Source organism: Tachyglossus aculeatus, chromosome 17 (assembly GCF_015852505.1).
Source record: "Tachyglossus aculeatus isolate mTacAcu1 chromosome 17, mTacAcu1.pri, whole genome shotgun sequence".
Lineage (NCBI taxonomy): Eukaryota > Metazoa > Chordata > Mammalia > Monotremata > Tachyglossidae > Tachyglossus > Tachyglossus aculeatus.
The window spans coordinates 56,179,052-56,197,408 of NC_052082.1; the positions used below are offsets into that span (position 1 = coordinate 56,179,052).

The 18,357-nt window shown below is 47.6% G+C and overlaps 1 protein-coding gene and 1 non-coding gene across 2 annotated transcripts; both read right to left on the minus strand.

Annotated features, from left to right (window-relative positions):
- Positions 1 to 2,608: 2,608 nt before the first annotated feature.
- On the minus strand, positions 2,609 to 5,787 carry LOC119939683 (monocyte chemotactic protein 1B-like). The gene is made up of 3 exons (XM_038759853.1): positions 5,656 to 5,787; positions 3,709 to 3,823; positions 2,609 to 3,069 (listed from the first exon to the last, which is right to left on the minus strand). The coding sequence occupies exons 1-3, from the start codon at positions 5,738 to 5,740 to the stop codon at positions 2,970 to 2,972; spliced, it is 300 nt and encodes a 99-aa protein (XP_038615781.1). The 5' UTR covers positions 5,741 to 5,787; the 3' UTR covers positions 2,609 to 2,969.
- A 1,483-nt stretch (positions 5,788 to 7,270) lies between these two features.
- LOC119939800 lies at positions 7,271 to 7,408 on the minus strand. Its single transcript, XR_005454763.1, has one exon. It is a non-coding gene; the product is annotated as a small nucleolar RNA SNORA7 (small nucleolar RNA).
- Between the last annotated feature and the right edge of the window lie 10,949 nt (positions 7,409 to 18,357).

Here is an 18,357-nt window from a genome sequence, read left to right on the forward strand (position 1 = left end):
AGCGACTTGCCCAAAGTCACACAGCTGACAATTGGCGGAGTCAGGATTTGAACCCATGACCTCTGACTCCAAAGCCCGGGCTCTTTCCACTGGGCCACACTGCTTCTCTAGTATTGAGTGCTTACTGTGTGCGGAGCACTGTACTAGGAGCTTGGGAGAGTACAACATAATAAAACAGTCACTTTCCCTGCCCACAAAAAGCTTACCGTCTTCAGTCAATCAATCAATAGTATTTATTGAGTGCTTCCTATGTGCAGAGCACTGTTCTAAGTGCTTGGAAGAGTATAGTACAACAGAGTTAAGCAGACACGTTCCCTGCCCGCAATGAGCTTACACTCTAGAGGGACGCAGTAGTATCTAGCTTACAGTCTATGCTCAATCAATCAATAATAATTATTGAGTGCTTATTATGTGCAGGGCACTGAACTAAACACTTGGGAGAGTACAATACAATACAGTTAAGCAGACAGTTTTCCTGCCCACTAAAAGCTTACAGTCTAGAGGGACACAGTAGTATCTACTGAGTGCCTATCGGAGCAGAGCACTGTACTAGACACTTGGGTGGGGTCTGCCCCAGCTCACCACCCCCCATGACTCCCACCTTCCATCCCTGCCGTTCTCTGAATAGCTGTCCTTCAATGAACCCAGACAACTCCACTTCACATCAATCAATCAATCAATCAATCGTATTTATTGAGCGCTTACTATGTGCAGAGCACTGTACTAAGCGCTTGGGAAGTACAAATTGGCATCACATAGAGACAGTCCCTACCCAACAGTGGGCTCACAGTCTAAAAGGGGGAGACAGAGAACAGAACCAAACATACCAACAAAATAAAATAAGTAGGATAGAAATGTACAAGTAAAATAAATAAATAAATAAATAAATAGAGTAATAAATATGTACAACCATATATACATATATACAGGTGCTGTGGGGAAGGGAAGGAGGTAGGACGGGGGGATGGAGAGGGGGACGAGGGGGAGAGGAAAGAAGGGGCTCAGTCTGGGAAGGCCTCCTGGAGGAGGTGAGCTCTCAGCAGGGCCTTGAAGGGCCTTCACATCACTCCTTCACGCAAACAGACCCACCCACAGAAATACAGGCCAGTGGAGGTCCCGTGTAGGGGTTAGTGGATTCGGGGAGGGATTCTGGTGGAAAAACAGGCTCCTTTAAATTCTCTGAGGTTAAAAGCTTTGCCTCAGCTGAGCTGCTCTTGTTACCAGTGTCAGCTGGGGTGGAAGGAGTCACACACCAGAGACCTTCAGGAGGGGCAAGAGCTTGACATCAGCCTCCCCTCTTAGCCCCTCTCTGGGACCCCAACACGGGATCTGAGGGGATTCAAGAGTCTCCCCTGCTTTCAACCCCCACCCCACTGCTTTCCACGTCTCCTCAGGAGGTGGCCATCTTTTCCCTTCCCGGAGCCCTGCCTCCCCTCTCAGAGACTTAGAAAGTGGAGGAGATGGAATCAAAGGTAGGTTCGTTTGAATTCATTTGTGCTACCGGACGGGGCTGTGTCCAGTGACTCCACCCTCCATTCTTGCCCCATTGACCAAAATGGAATATTCCCGAAGCTGGGGGTGGTCTCCCTGGGGCCATCATTTTGTTGGCAGAGGTGGGGATGGGCCTCAGGAGTCCACCTCTTTGGGACCGGAGGAGTGTTTTTAAGGGGCTGGGATTGTGTGGGGAAACTTTTGGGGAGACTCCCCCCTGACTAGGGGGCCATAGGAGACTCTCCTTCTGGGCAATGAGAGCACCTTATATTGCAGGAGCCTGAACGCTCAGCACAGGGCTTCATCCCACGTTAAAGACAATGATGGTATTTGTTATGCGCTTACTATGTGTCAAGCGCTGCGGTAGATAATCAGGTCAGACACAGTCCTCAATCCCCCATGGGACTCACATTCCAGCTCTAATCTCACTCATACTTAGACTTTTGGCCCCATGAGGGACAGGGATGATGTCCAACTTAATTAATTTGTACCTAGCCTAGTACTTAGAACAATGTTTGACACATAGTAATGCTTATTTATTCATGTATATTAACTTCTATTATTTATTTATATTTTCTGCCTTCCCCTCTAGATTCCAAGCTTGTCATGGGCAGGGAATGAGTCTGTTATAGTGTTATATTGTCCTCTCCCAAGCGCTCAGTACAGTGCTCTGCATACAGTAAGCGCTCAGTAAATGCCACTGATTGATCGGAAGCGGCACAGGCCCAGGAGTCAGGAGAACTGGGTTCTACTCCCAACTCTGCCAATCACCCGCTCAGTTACCTTGGACAAATCATTTACTCTTCTGGACCTGTTTCTTCATTTGTAAAATAGAATTTTTGATAAATCATGAGCCCCATGTGAGACTGGGATCTGAAAACTCTGAATCCACCCCCGTAAGCTTGTAATCAATAACATTATCTTGAAGCCCAGCTTCATGGAATCAGTAACTGGCCTCCCTATCCCCACAACGTGTTCTTCAAACCACCCCTCGCCCTCAGCTTCCCACACAGAAAACACAACACCAGGGTTTTATACACAAAAATAATTCATATTTTCTCAAGATTCCATAGTAATGCTAAAAATAATAATTTCTTGGATTTTTACATAAGCATTTCTCTGAAACCTTTCACACATCTCATTAAACTTGTAATATCCTGTGAGGTAGGGAGATTAGGTACAATTTTCCTCACTTAACAGGTGCTTATTACAGTGCAGTGCACCCAGTGGGTATTCAATAAATATCATTCCTACTACCACCAAGGGATAAGTGACAGGTGGAATTTAAAAAAAAAAACACAAATAGGGTTAATAAACCAAGATAGCAATAATTTAAATACAGGTACATGTTGAAATGAAACACTTTCAATATTATATAAAAATTCCCAGAGAGCAGCAGAAGGGAGGCCTTTTGGGAAGTTTCGGCCACAACCCGGAGTGGGGAGTCTGAGCGGATCTGGAGAGGTCGAAGGGAAGGCTCATGGCTTCTTGCGTCTGGCATCCAGGCGCTTCATGCGATCCTGAACCCATTTTTCCTTGGGGTCCGTGCAGATTTCAACCCCTCTCATGGTTTTGAAGCTGTGGAGAGAAGATGGCCTGGTGAGATCACCCCCGGATGGAGAAAGTTGTTGAGGGAAGGGAATAAAGTCAAGCTGTCATTGTGACATCGGGTTCGGCCTAGCTCATCCGTTGGGCTTGGCCGCCCTTGGGAAGGGGAACAGCTTGCTCCAGAGCAGCCCAACAGAGGAATGTTTATTGAGCAGTTATCCTGGCCTGGGATTAGCGGAAACGGCCTGGGCACCACACGACCAAGTGTTTAAGGGAAAACGGGGCATTTTGAAGAAGCAGCGTAGTCCAGTGGCTACAGCACACCTTTTTGTCAAAAGGACCTCGGTTCTAATCCCAGCCCCACCACTTGTCTGCTGGGCGACCTTGGGCATGTCACTTCACTGCTCTGGGCCTCGGTTACCTCATCTGTAAAATGGTGATAAAGACTGGGACCCCCTTGTGGGACAGAGACTGTCCAGCTTGATTAGCTTGTATCTACCCCAGAGCTTAGTACAGTGTCTACACATAATAAGCTCATAACAAATACTATTAAAAAAAAAATTGGGGGGCTCCTGACTTCTCTCCAGGATCCTGGCTAACCTTCCTTTTGGCCTGGATCTTGGAGAGGTGGGCCACTTGGGGTAGGGGGAAGAGGAGGGTTTTACTTACATCACAGCTTCCAGGGAACACTTGGAACTCGTGACAAAGTAGCCAGACAGCAGGTGGACGGGGATTGGCTTCTTCGACCAGCTGAAGCAGCAGGATTGAGGGATGTTGACTCCATCTGAAAGAAAAAAGGGGGAAAAAGGGATTGAAGCTTTTGCTTTTTTTAAATCCTCCCCTAAAAGAAACTGCTATTCCAATCCTTTCCAACCCAAGCAGTTCTCGGCCACCAGAGTGTAACCTCTCTGTGCATCGATGTCGACTCCTCGCTCCTCTGAGCCGTGTGGAAGTCACTGACGGAAAGGGCCTTGGGCCCTTGGAAGGAACAGTGGATTTAGGGATTTCTTTGAAGGTCCAGACCTTGGACAGTAATAATCAATTTCGTTTATTGAGCACATGCTCAACTAATACTGTACTAAGCACTCAGATCAGAGTTGGAAGACACAATCCCTGCTTTCATCGAGCTTATGGGCTAAGAATAATGATGATGGTATTTACCAAGTGATCAGTATGCTCAGAGCACTGTACTAAGCCTTGGAATCAGAGATGGAAGATGCTATCCCTGCCCTCAAGGAGTTTACAGTTTAATGGTAATAATGACGGCATTTATCAAGTACCTATTATGTGCTAGGCCCTGGGGCAGAGGTAAAAAGATTAGACCAAACACTAGCCCTGTCCATTCCACTCCTGCCATGGTACTTTCCACCTCAGAGGGAGAGCGGTCTTTTTAATCCCATTTTACCGTTGAAAAAACTAAAGCAGAGAACAGTCAAATGACTTGCCCAAGGTCATATGAGCGGGAAAGTGGCAGAACCGGGATTAGAACCCAGGACTCGTGGCTCCCAGGTTATACCACTAGTGTTCATTCTCCACAGAAGGAAGGGGCGTGAAAAACATCCAGAGCAAGATCGAGTCAGGGTCTCCTGTCCCCCGCTATCTGCAGAGCCAGAGATGCGACTAGAAGGCAAGTTTATTTCTGGGGTCCAATTCCCTCACCCCTGGTAATAATAAATAATAATGGTGGTATTTGTTAAGCGCTCACTAAGCATCGGAGTAGATACAAGGTAATGAGGTTGTCCCACGTGGGGCTCACAGTCTTAATCCTCATTTTACAGATGAGGTAACTGGGGCACAGAGAAGTTAAGTGACTTGCCCAAAGTCACACAGCTGATAAGAGGCGAATCAGGATCAGAACCCATGACCTCTGTCTCCCGGCTGGACCTCACCCCTTTTCTCGAAAAAAGAAGTTGGTCTTGCTCAGAATCAGAGGCCAATGAATCCCAATGTAAACCACGGCCAATGGAGGCAGTTTGGCCTAACGGAAAGGACCAGGGGCAGGGAGTCGAGAGACCTGGGTTCGAATCCAGGCTCGGTCTGCCGTGTGACCCGGGGCAAGTAACTTAGTCAAGTGACTGCTCCACACTTACTGGGTGTGCTCAGTAGATATGAGAAGCAGCATGGCTCAGTGGGAAGAGCACAAGCTTTGGAGTCAGATGTCGTGGGTTTGAATCCCGGCTCCACCACAAGTCTGCTGTGTGACCTTGGGCAAGTCACTTAACTTCCCTGAGCCTCAGTTCCCTCATCTGTAAAATGGGGATTAAGACTGTGAGCCCCACGTGGGACAACCTGATCACCTTGTATTCCCCCCCCAGCGCTTAGAACAGTGCTTTGCACATAGTAAGTGCTTAACAAATGCCGTCATAGATTTTATATATATTAGTATTATCTATAGATATATATATATCACAGATTCATCTATTCATTTAATCAAATTTATTGAGCATTTACTGTGTGGAGAGCCCTGTACTCAGCACTCGGGAGAGTACAATGGAACAATAATCAGACACATTCCCTGCCCACAGTGAGTTTACAGTCTAAAGGGGGATTTACTGATGAGGATTTGCTATTACAGGAGGAAGAGAAAGTTCATGCGAGAAATTGAAGAAAACTCACCAAGCTGGGCCTCAGCTTGCCAGCAGAGGAGTGTAGCAGAAGCAGCAGCCAGGAGGATGGAGGCGAGGGCCACAGAAACCTTCATATTTCCCGCTCTGGAGGTAGGAGAGTTTGGAAGGAAGGAGCGGGCTGTTTCAGGCTGTTGGCCGCCTCAGTGAATTCTCCAACTTGCTCGCCTCCCTTTATAGCGGGAGAGGGCCGTGGGGAAGTCCCTTGGCCGGAACTCAGCTCTGGAAGCGTCATGGTGCAAAAATGGTGACCCGTTAGAATCCAAATCTGCTGAGCTGAGGAATTAAACCCCAGGGAGTTTGCCAGGAAACGGGAGAGGGAAGTTGTGGTTTATGACTCTATGTTTCCACTCTGGAGCCGGAAGGAGCAGCAGCAGGGTGTTGGAAGTGAATCCATTCATCAGCTTCTCCAGTGCCGGCTGGGGACAACTTTCTTCGAAATTTTGGGTATTTATTCATAACTCTGCTATATTTTAAGTGTTTGCTGTGGGGCAAGCTCTGTACAGAGTGCTCCGCTCCTCTGCCGCTAACCTCCTCCCTATACCTCTTTCTCACCTGTCCCGCCGTCGACCCCCGGCCCACGTCCTTCCCCTGGCCTGGAATGCCCTCCCTCCACACATGCCAAGCTAGCTCTCTTCCTCCCTTCAAAGCCCCACTGAGAGCTCACCTCCTCCAGGAGGCCTTCCCAGACTGAGCCCCCCTTTTCCTCTCCTCCTCTTCCCCCTGCCCTACCTCCTTTCCCTCCCCACAGCACTTGTATATATATTACAGATTTATTATTCTATTTCTTGTACATATTAACTATTCTATTTTTGTTAATATTGTGCATATAGCTTTAATTCTATTTGTTCTGACTATTTTGACACCTGTCTACATGTTTCGTTTTGTGGTCTGACTCCCCCTTCTAGACTGTGAGCCCGTTGTTGGGTAGGGACTGTCTCTAGATGTTGCCTACTTGTACTTCCCAAGCGCTTAGTACAGTGCTCTGCACACAGCAAGCACTCAAATATGATTGAATGAAAGAATGAATGAATTTGGATGCAGTCCTTGTCCCACGCGGGGCGTAAGGTCAGAAGAGGAAGGAGAACAGGGATCGAATCCCCCTTTTACAGATGAAAAAACTGGCCCAGAGAAGCAGCATTGCTTAGTGGGACTAGCTTGGACCTATGAGGCTGAAGACCTGGGTTCTAATCCCAGTTCTGCCAAGTCAGTTAACTTCTCTGGGCCTCGGTTTCCTCAGCTGTAAGAAAAATGTGGATTCAATATCTGTTTTCCCTCCTACTTAGCCCGGTGTGGGACAGGGACTACTTCTGACCTGATTGATTTCTATCTACCCCAGAGCTTAGACCAGTGCTTGGCACAGAAAAAGCATTTAACGAATTGTTGTCTTAAGCTGTTGAGTCGTGTCCGACCCATAGCGACGCCGTGGACGCATCTCTCCCAGAACTTCCTGCTCTTCATCTGCAATCGCTCTGGTAGCTTATCCGTAGAGTTTTCTCAGTAAAAATCCTGAAGTGTTTTATCATTGCCTCCTTTCACGTAATAAACCTGAGTCTCCGCCCTTGACTCGCTCCCCTGCAGCTGCTGTCCAGCACAGGTGAGTTCTAACTTGTAGCAGATGGCCTTCCACTCGCTAGCCACTGCCCAAGCTAGGAATGGAATAGATAGGCCTCTGCTTAACTCTCCCTCCCGTAGTCAAGACTGGTACTGTACTGGAAACTCTCCAGGTGTGACCCTGAGAGGTGGTTTAAGAAACACTATAAAAAAAAAAAGTGAAGTGACTTGTCCAAGTCGTGCAGAAGGCAAGTAGCAGAGCCAGGATCAGAACCCAGGTCTCCTGACACCCAGGCCTGTGCTCTTTCCAATCTGGGATTATTTCATCTGGGCTCACTGCGTGCCAAACATTGTGCTAAACTCTGCAGTAGGTACAAAATAATCAAATCAGGTATAGACCCAATCCCATCCGCCTCTCATTTGCAGATAGGACGATCCAAATAAATAACTGAATGACTTTAATTCTTCCTCCTGCTCCAACAGTTTATAAATCATTTTTTGTCTGTCTCATCTGAAGGATGACAAGCTCCTGGGAACTGATGAACTGTAGGGAAAAGAAAACAGTACCAAGACTTATGATCCCTGACCTCCAGGAACTTATAGTCTATTGGAGATCAATACCGTCAATCAATTGGTGCTATTTATTGAGCACCTACTGAGAAGCAGAATGGTTTAGTGAGAAGAGCATGGGCTTGGGAGTCAGAGGACAAGGGTTCTGCGTGGCTCAGTGGAAACAGCCCGGGCTTTGGAGTCTGAAGTCATGGGTTCAAATCCCGGCTCTGCCAATTGTCAGCTGTGTGACTTTGGGCAAGTCACTTCACTTCTCTGTGCCTCAGTTCCCTCATCTGTAAAATGGGGATTAAGATTGTGAGCCCCACGTGGGACAACCTGATCATCTTGTATCCCCCCCAGCACTTAGAACAGTGCTTTGCACATAGTAAGCACTTAACAAATACCATTATTATTATTATTATTATTATTATTATTATTATTATTATTATTATTATTATCCCGGCTCCGCCACTTGTCTGCTGTGTGACTTTGGCAAGCCACTTAACTTCTTTGTGACTCAGTTATCTCATCTGAAAAAATGGGGATTAAAACTGTGAGCCCCATGTGGGACAACCTGATTATCTTGTGTATACCTCAGCACTTAGAACAGTGCTTGGAACCTAGCGAGCTCCTAACAAATACCATCATCATCATCACTTCTCTGTGCCTCAGTTACCTCAACCATAAAATGGGTATTCAGACTGTGAGCCCCATAATAATAATAATGATGGCATTTATTAAGCACTTACTACATGCAAAGCACTGTTCTAAGTGCTGGGGAGGTTACAAGGTCATCAGGTTGTCCGACGGGGGGCTCACAGTCTTAATCCCCATTTTATAGATGAGGTGACGGAGGCACAGAGAAGTTAAGTGACCCAAAGTCACACAGCTGACAATTGTTGGAGCCGGGATTTGAACCCATGACCTCTGACTCCAAAGCCCGGGCTCTTTCCACTGAGCCACGCTGCTTCTCTGCCCCATGTGGGGCAGGGACTGTGTCCACCCTTATTTGCTTGTATTCACCCCAGTGCTTAGTACAGTGCCTGGCACACTGAACAAAAACCAGAATTATTATTATTATTATTAGATACTCAATTAGCAATTCATCCAACTGGGAATTCCATCTCTGGGGATGGGAATAGCTAGATGGCAGTCCCCAACTTTGGTCCATCCTCTGGCCCAGAGCAACCGCTGAGGCTCAGGGGACTGATTTCCTAAGAGTCAATGGGGGCAGGGGATGGATCCTGCGGTTAGGGAAATACATTTCACGAGCCCAAACCAGTGGCATGCGGTGGGTTTTAAGTCATGCAGTTACCATAGCTGAGGATGATGTAATATAGCCCACACTTCCTCAAGAAGACCGAGGCTTGCTTCATCAGTCAATCATATTTATTCATTCATTCGTTCGACTGTATTTATTGAGTACCTACTGTGGGCAAAACACGGTATTAAACGCTTGGGAGAGTGTATATACGATAATAATAATGATGGCATTTGTTAAGCGCTTACTATGTGCAAAGCACTGTTCTAAGTGCTGGGGAGGATGCAAAGTGATAATAATAATAATGATGGTACTTGTTAAGCACTTACTATGTGAAAGCACTGTTCTAAGCGCTGGGGAGGATACAAAGTGATCAGGTTGTCCCACGTGGGGCTCGCAGTCTTAATCCCCATTTTATAGATAAGGGAACTGAGGCACAGAGAAGTTAAGTGACTTGCCCAAAGTCACACAGCAGACACAAGGCAGAGTTGGGATTTGAACCCATCACCTCTGACTCCCAAGTCCGTGCTCTTTCCTCTAAGTCATGCTGCTTCTCTTCTATATATATATATATATATTATATAAGCTTGTCATGGGCAGGGAATGTGTCTGTCTATTAATATATATTATATATAATAATTATATTAATATATATATATTAATAGACAGGCACATTCCCTGTCCACGACAAGCTTACAGTCTATATGGGGAGACAGACATCAATATGAATAAATAAATAAATTACAAATATGGACATAAGTGTGCATTCATTCACTCGATTGTATTTATGGAGCGCTGTGTGCAGAGCACTGTACTAAGCACTTGGAAAGTACAATTCAGCAATAAAGAGAGACAATCCCTGCCCACATCGGGTTTACAGCCTGGAAGGGGAGAGATAGACATCAAAACAAGTAAACAGGCGTCAATATAAATAAATAGAATTATCGATATATACACATCAAAACAAGTAATCAGGCTGTGGGTCTGGGAAGGCGGATGAGTTAAGGGAGCAAGTCAGGGGGATGCAGAGTGCTTACTGTGTGCAGAGCACTGTACTAAGCGCTTGGGAGAGTACACTGTAACACACGGTTGGTAGACATGTTCCCTGCCCACAGTGACACTTAATCAGCCGGATTTATTGAGCCCTTACTTTGTGCAAAGCACTGTGCTATGCACTTGGGAGACTACAATATAGCAGAGGAGGGAGACACATACACTGACCATAACGAGTTTACAGTCTGCGTGGCTCAGTGGGAAGAGCCCGGGCTTTGGAGTCAGAGGTCATGGGTTCAAATCCCGGCTCTGCCAATTGTCAGCTGTGTGACTTTGGGCAAGTCACTTAACTTCTCTGTGCCTTAGTGACCTCATGTGTAAAATCGAGGTTAAGACTGTGAGCCCCCCATGGGACAACCTGATCACCTTGTAACCCCCCCAGCGCTTAGAACAGTGCTTTGCACATAGTAAGCGCTTAATAAATGCCATTAATATTATATTAATACACAGGTAGACAGATGATAAAATAAATTACAGTATGGGCGTAAGTCCTGGGGGGCTGAGGGTGTGAGCCTGTTGTGGGCAGGGAATGTCACTGTTTATTGTTGTAGTGTACTTTCCCAAGCACTTAGTACAGTGCTCTGCACACAGTAAGCGCTTAATACGATTGAACGATTCAATCAATCAATCACGTGACTGGATTCCCATTATGCTCACTTCATTCAGGGAGGGGAGGAAAACTCTTTGGGATTAAGGCCATAACTGGACCATCTCATAACTCAGGGTTTAATCCTCTAACCATCTAATCGATCAGTCGTATTTATTGAGCGCTTACTGGGCACTGTAATAAGCTCCTGGGAGAGTACGATATAACGGAGTTGTTAAATACATTGTACAATGATAGAGGGTACAATATTAAAGTCATGGGTTCTAATCCTGGCTCCGCCACTTAATAATAATAATGATGATGGTTTTTGTTAAGTGCTTACTATGTGCAGAGCGTTGTTCTAAGCGCTGGGGAGGTTACAAGGTGACCAGGTTTTCCCACGGGGGGCTCACAGTTTTAATCCCCATTTTACAGATGAGGGAACTGAGGCCCAGAGAAGTTAAGCGACTTGCCCAAAGTCACACAGCTGACAGTTGGCAGAGCCAGGATTTGAACCCATACCCTCTGACTCCAAAGCCCGTGCTCTTTCCATTGAGCCACGCTGCCACTTGTCTGCTGTGTGACCTTGGGCAAGTCACTTCACTTCTCTGTGCCTCAGTTACCTCAGCTGTAAAATGGGGGTCGAGTCTGTGAGCCTCATGTGGGACAGGGACTGTGTCCAAACCAATTTGCTTGTATTCACCCCAGCGCTTAGTACAGTGTCTGGCACATAGTAAGTGCTTAACAAATACCATAATTATTATTATTATTACAACAGTACACAGGCCCACAACGAGCTTACAATCTAGGCGGGGAGATAGACATTCATATAACAGGGACCATATGAGGGTGAATCCAGTGCTTAGAATAGTTCTTGGCACATAGTAAGCGCTTAACAAATACCATAATTATTATTGAATGCTTACTCAATGACTGGATATACAAATTAACTGACTGGGGGTTGGGGGCAGACCACAAGTTTTGTATTGCTGTCTGTCTCCTCCTCCTAGACTCTGAGCCCGTCGTCGGGTAGGGACCGTCCCTATATGTTGCCGACTTGTACTTCCCAAGTGCTTAGTACAGTGCTCTGCACACAGTAAGCGCTCAGTAAATACGATTGAATGAATGAAATGCTGAGGTTAGGGATTCAGGGTCGAAAACTCAGGCCCCGAGCCAGTTCGGTTTTGTAATTTTTCCTTTCGGCTGAAACTCTCCCCACCAAACCTCGAGTAAAAGCTGAAAATGAAACCCCCGACGCTGCACTTTCTACAGCACGGAAGGGCCGAAGCGTCTCGTCCTTCTCCCAGTGGCTTCCGAGTCGTTCGATCCCCGGGGGCCTGGCAGGGCGGCTGGAGAAGACTGTGAGCCCACTGTTGGGTAGGGACTGTCTCTATATGTTGCCAATTTGTACTTCCCAAGCGCTTAGTACAGTGCTCTGCACATAGTAAGCGCTCAATAAATACGATTGATGATGATGATGATGATGGAGAAGGCCCGGGGCTCCCATCCCGGTTCAATTCCTTGGTCTGAGGCGCTTTACTCATCCGAGGGCGGTTTACTTCTGAAAGGCAGGCGGGGGATTGAGGGGAAACCCGATGATGTTATCGAAGCCCAGATGTTCTCGATGTCCAGATGGGACTGGGCGAGGCAGCAGAGGCTGGCGAAGGAGCTGAAAAATTCTCTCTCCTCGATTTCAGACTCCACCACCCTGTCAACTCCAGCCTGTTGCCTCCTGCCAAGCAGGCCGGGCTGGGGAATGATGATGTTATCGAAGGCCAGATGTTCCTGATGCCCATGTGGGTCCATTCATTCATTCATTCATTCAATCGTATTTATTGAGTGCTTACTGTGTGCAGAGCACTGTACTAAGCACTTGGGAAGTACAAGTTGGCAACATATACAGACGGTTCCTACCCAACAGCGGGCTCACAGTCTAGAAGACTGCATCAGCCTTCTCTCTGATCTCCCATCCTCGTGTCTCTCTCCACTTCAATCCATACTTCATGCTGCCGCCCGGATTGTCTTTGTCCAGAAACGCTCTGGGCATGTTACTCCCCTCCTCAAAAATCTCCAGTGGCTACCAATCAATCCGCGCATCAGACAGAAACTCCTCACCCTGGGCTTCAAGGCTGTCCATCACCTCGCCCCCTCCTACCTCACCTCCCTTCTCTCCTTCTCCAGCCCAGCCCGCACCCTCCGCTTCTCTGCCGCTAATCTCCTCACCGTGCCTTGTTCTCGCCTGTCCCGCCATCGACCCCCGGCCCACATCATCCTCCTGGCCTGGAATGCCCCCAATCCCTCTGCCCATCCACCAAGCTAGCTCTCTTCCTCCCTTCAAGGTCCTACTGAGAGCTCACCTCCTCCAGGAGGCCTTCCCAGACTGAGCCCCCTCCTTCCTCTCCCCCTCATCCCCCTCTCCATCCCCCCATCTTGCCTCCTTCCCTTCCCCACAGCACCTGTATATATGTTTATATGTTTGTACATATTTATTGCTCTATTTTACTTGTACATATCTATTCTATTTATTTTATTTTGTTAATATGTTTGGTTTTGTTCTCTGTCTCCCCCTTCTAGACTGTAAGCCCACTGTTGGGTAGGGACTGTCTCTATATGTTGCCAACTTGTACTTCCCAAGCACTTAGTACAGTGCTCTGCACACAGTAAGCGCTCAATAAATGCGATTGATTGATTGATTAATCCCCATTTTCCAGATGAGGTGACTGTGGCACACTGTAAGCACTTAAGAAATACTATTAAAAAAGGATAAATGCCCTTTGTTACCCCTTGGGCTTCTGGTGCATGCTCCCAAGAGCTTAGAACAGTGCACTAATGGGTACTCAATATCAATTGTACTGCTTCTATATTTCCACTCTCTCGCAACTTCTGATCTCACAACACCATTGCGCTTTGTGCACATCAATAACACATACTCCATGGTCCAGGCGGGACAGCTGAGGCTGGCAGAGGAGGAGCTGAAGAATTCACTCGCCTCAATTTCAGACTCTGCCACCTCTTGCCTCCCAACCCCCAGCTTGGGTCTCCCTCCCTTTAAAAAGAAATGGCATTTGTTCAATGTTTACTGTGTGCCCGGCACTACACTAAGCACTGGGGTCGTTACAAGCCAAGCAGGTTGGACACAGTCCCTGTCCCACATGGGGCTCACCGTCTTAATCCCCATTTTACTGATAATAATAACAATAATGATGGTATTTGTTAAGTGCTTACTATGTGCAAAGCACTGTTCTAAGCGCTGGGGGGGATACAAAGTGATCAGGTTGTCCCACGGGGGGGGGCTCACAGCCTTAATCCCCATTTTACAGATGAGGGAACTGAGGCTGAGAAGTTAAATGACTTGCCCAAGGTCACACAGCAGACATGTGGCAGAGCCGGGATTCGAACCCATGACCTCTGACTCCAAAGCCCATGCTCTTTCCACTGAGCCATACGGATGAGGGAACTGAGGCACAGAGAAGGGAAGTGACTTGCCCAAAATCGCACAGCAGACACTGGTGGAGCCGGGACTAGAACCCAGGTCCTCCTGACTCGCACGCTGCTTCCCCCTTCCAAATCTGCCGGACCTCGCTTCAGCTCAGAGCCCGCCTGAGATCTCACCCGAATGAAGTAGGAGGAAGTAGGATTTAATCCCCATTTTACAGATAAGGTAAAGGAGGCACAGTCTAACTGGGAGTGAAAAGGCATTGAATTTCCAGTCTAGAGGGTAATAAATAATAATAATAATGGTGGTATTTGTTAAGCGCTATGTGCCGAGCACTGTTCTAAGCGCCGGGATAGATGCGACGTAATCAGGTTGTCCCATGTGGGCTCACAGTCTTAATCCCCATTTTACAGATGTGGTAACTGAGGCAGAGAGAAGTTAAAGTGACTTGTCCAAAGTCATACAGCTGACAAGTGGTGGAGCCGGGATTAGAACTGGGTGGATTAGAAACTGACTGGGTGGTGAGTTCTAGAACACCCCAGACTGGTGGGATCCTAACTCCACGATAATAACAATAATAGTAATTGGGGTATTTGTTAAGCACCTAAAAAGCAGCATTGCTTGGTTGATAGACCACAGGTCTTGGAGTCAGAAGGACGCGGGTCCTTCTTCTGGCTTTGCCATGGTCTGCTATGTGACCTTGAGCAAGTCATTTCACTTCTCCGGGCTCAGTTACTCATCTGTAAAATGGGGATTGAGACTGTGAATCCCATATCAGTCAGTCAACCGTATTTATTGAACGCTTACTGTGGGCAGAGCACTGTATTCATTCATTCATTCAATCGTATTTTTTGAGCACTTACGATGTGCATAGCAGTCTACTAAGCACTTGAGAGAATACATGCGGAGAATAGTAAGTGCTTGGGGAACGATAAACAAGCACATTCCCTGCCCTCAGTGAGCTTACAGTCTTGATGGGGAGACAGACATTATTAGAAATAAATAACAGATATGTACATAAGTGCTGTGGGCCTGGAAAGGGGGCTGAATAAAGGGAGCAGGGTAGAGTGACACAGAAGGGAGAGGGAAAAGAGGAAAGGAGGCCTAGTCAGAGAGGGCTCTGAAGCGGAGGAGAGTCATTGTCTGTCAAATATGAGGAGGGAAAGCATTCCAAGCCAGAAGCAAGACATGGGTGAGAGGAAAAATGGTGAGTTAGATGAGATCGAGGCCCAGTGAGAAAGTTGGCATTAGAGGAGAAAGTGGGTGGGCTGGGTTGAAGTAGGAGAGTAGCGAGTTGAGATAGGAGGGGGCGAGGTGATTGAGGGCTTTAGAGCCAATGGTGAGAAATTTCTTTTTGATGCGGAGGTGGAGGGGCAACCACTGGAGTTTCTTCAGGAGTGAGGAGGCACGGCCTGAACGTTTTCGTAGAAAAATGATCCGGCAGCAGAGTGAAGTAGCGACTGGAGTGGGGAGAGACAGGAGGCTGGGAGGTCAGCGAGGAGGCTGATACAGTAATTAACACGGGATAGGAAAAGTGATTGGATTAATGCAATAGCAGTTTGGATGGAGAGGAAAGGATGGATTTTAGTGATGTTGTGAAGGTTGAATCAACAGGATTTAGTGATGGATTGACTCTGTGGGTTGAATGAGAGAGAAGAGTAAGGATAATGCCAAGGTTATGGGCTTGTGAGACAGGAAAAATGGTGGTGCCGTCTACAGTGATGGGAATGTCAGGGGGAATTCAGAGGTTGGGTGGGAAGATAAGTTCTGTTTTAGACATATTAGGTTTGAGGTGACGAGAGGACATCCAAGTAGAGACATCATGAAGACAGGAAGGAAATGCGAGACTTCAGAGAGATGAGGACTGGAGATGTAGATTTGAGTGTCATCCACATCGAGGTGGTCGTTGAAGACACGGGAGCAAATGAGTTCTCCAAGGGAGTGTGTGTAGAGGAGAATAGAAGGGGATCCAGACCCGATGAGACAGTGTTCACCCCGATTATCTTGTATCTATCCCAGCTGTTAGCACACAGTGACCTACCCAAGGTCACTCAGCAGATAAGCGGCACAGCCGGGATGAGAACCCAGGTCCTCTGATTCCCAGGCCCGGGCTCTTCCCAGTAGGCCACGCCGCTTCGCGAAACAAAGACCCCGGAGCTCTTGGCGATTGTGAACATTCATGGTGACGCCTGCTCTCTGGCTTCTGACCGGATACAATCATGTCTGATGGGTGAGCGGTGAATCACGTGGAACAAAGGCTGCCCTTGGATGCTCCCCCAAATCCCGCTCCTGGGGGACTGCAACACCAGGCCGTGATTCTTTTCCAGGGGCTAGGGGAGGGAAGGGGTTTCCCAGACTGGAGCAGCCCTGGAAAGTCCTGGAAGGAGACCTGTGAACTTGCCTCTGGGCTGAGAGCCTAGGAATGCTGGATCACACCCAAGGCCTTCTCTTCTCTCCGAAGCCCAGAGCCTTCTCTGTCTGACCCCCTCAGAGATAAAAATGGATTCTGGCTTTTTGGGAAAGAGGCGCATTCCACCGCGTGCGCCACCCGTCCTGCCAAGTTTCCATTCTTCAACTCCCCACTCCTCCCCCACTCCCCGCCATTCTGAAGAATGGAAACCTTCTTCCTGTTTGAAAATAGTTGGTTTCCGCTTGAGGGTTGACTCTGACCCCAGGATCCTCTTCCATATCCCCCCACACTTCTATTCCACCCACGCCTCAGGGATTCAGCCATGAGGAACAGCAGAAGTGAAAGCAACTCGGCCTGGAAAGGTCGAGGCCCTGCGAGCCGGCCCGAACTCGGGGAGTGGGTTCGAATCATGATGAACTCCCCCTCCACCCTGCCATCTTGGCTTTCTCCTCCTCCTCCCCAGCCCCCTCTCTTGCCTCCTCTCCACCCGGAGGGTAAAACTTTTCAGGCTCCCCAAGATTCAGACCCATGTGCCCTTCCAGGCTTGGGCCTGGAAGTCTAAAGGACCTGGATTCTAATCCTGACTCTGCCACCGGATTGCTGTGTGACCTGGGGCTAGTCACTTCACTTCTCAGAGTCTCAGTTTCCTCTTCTGTAAAACGGAGATTCGGTGGTCCCCTAATACTGTGAGCTCCGTCAGGGAGAGGAATTGTCTAATCTCATTGAATTTTATCTACCCCAGTGCTTGGCACATAGTAAGCACCTATCAAATATCACAATTATTATTATTGCCCTGGGTCCTCTCTGTCCCCCACCGTGGGATGTGACAGGACAAGAGAGGAAATGATGACTATCATTTATCTAGAACTTTTATTTTGGGCTGAAGATCTCATAATTCCACTCCTCACCTCTAACCCTTGTTTGCATGAGGAACCCAACGAGGCATGGAGAGGGCAAATGACTCGCCCAAGGTCACACAGGGTGGCATCTCACTGGGATCACACCCCCCTCCTCACTTGAAAGTGAGGATTATTAAGCACTGGAGTAGATGCAAGATAATCATATCAGACACAGTCCCTGTCTCACGCAAGACTCACAGTATAATAGGGAGGGAGAACCCGTATTTAATCTCCATTTAACGAATGAGGAAATTGAAGCACAGAGAAGTGGAGTAACTCTGTCAAAGTCACACAGCGGGCAAGTGGTAAAGCCGGAATTAGAACCCAGGTCAGTCAGATCAGACACAGCCCCTGTCCCATGGGGGATTTGCGGTCAAAGAGGGAGGGAGAGCAGGGATTTAATCCGCAGTTTACAGATGAGAAAACTGAGGCTCAGAGAGATGAAGTGGCTTGCTCTAGGAGAACGGCAGAGCTGGGACCAGAACCCAGGCCTGTTGATTCCCTGTCCCGTCCTCTTTCCACTAAGCCACACTGCCCCTCATGCTACTTCAAGCGCTTAGAACAGTGCTTTGCACATAGTAAGCGCTTAATAAATGCCATTATTATTATTACAAGCTTACTATTAACATGGCTACCAAGACAGGGCCCTCAGCTTGCCAAGTCTGGGGGAAGGAGGTAGCAGGGTAAGGAAAAAGGGAGGTGAGGAGGTGGCAGGGTGGAATTTTACCCATCTTACAGGACACCTGGGACGTTTTGGGAAAGGAACATGTCTACCGATTCTGAAATATTGTACTCTGCACATAGTAAGCCCTCAATAAATATCATTGATGGATTGATAAATTCCTAAGTGTGCGTTGCCTTAGCTGATAGTAACTGTGGTATTTGTTAAGCGTTTACTATGTGTGTACTAAGCACTGGGGTAGATGTGAGCTAATCAGGCCGG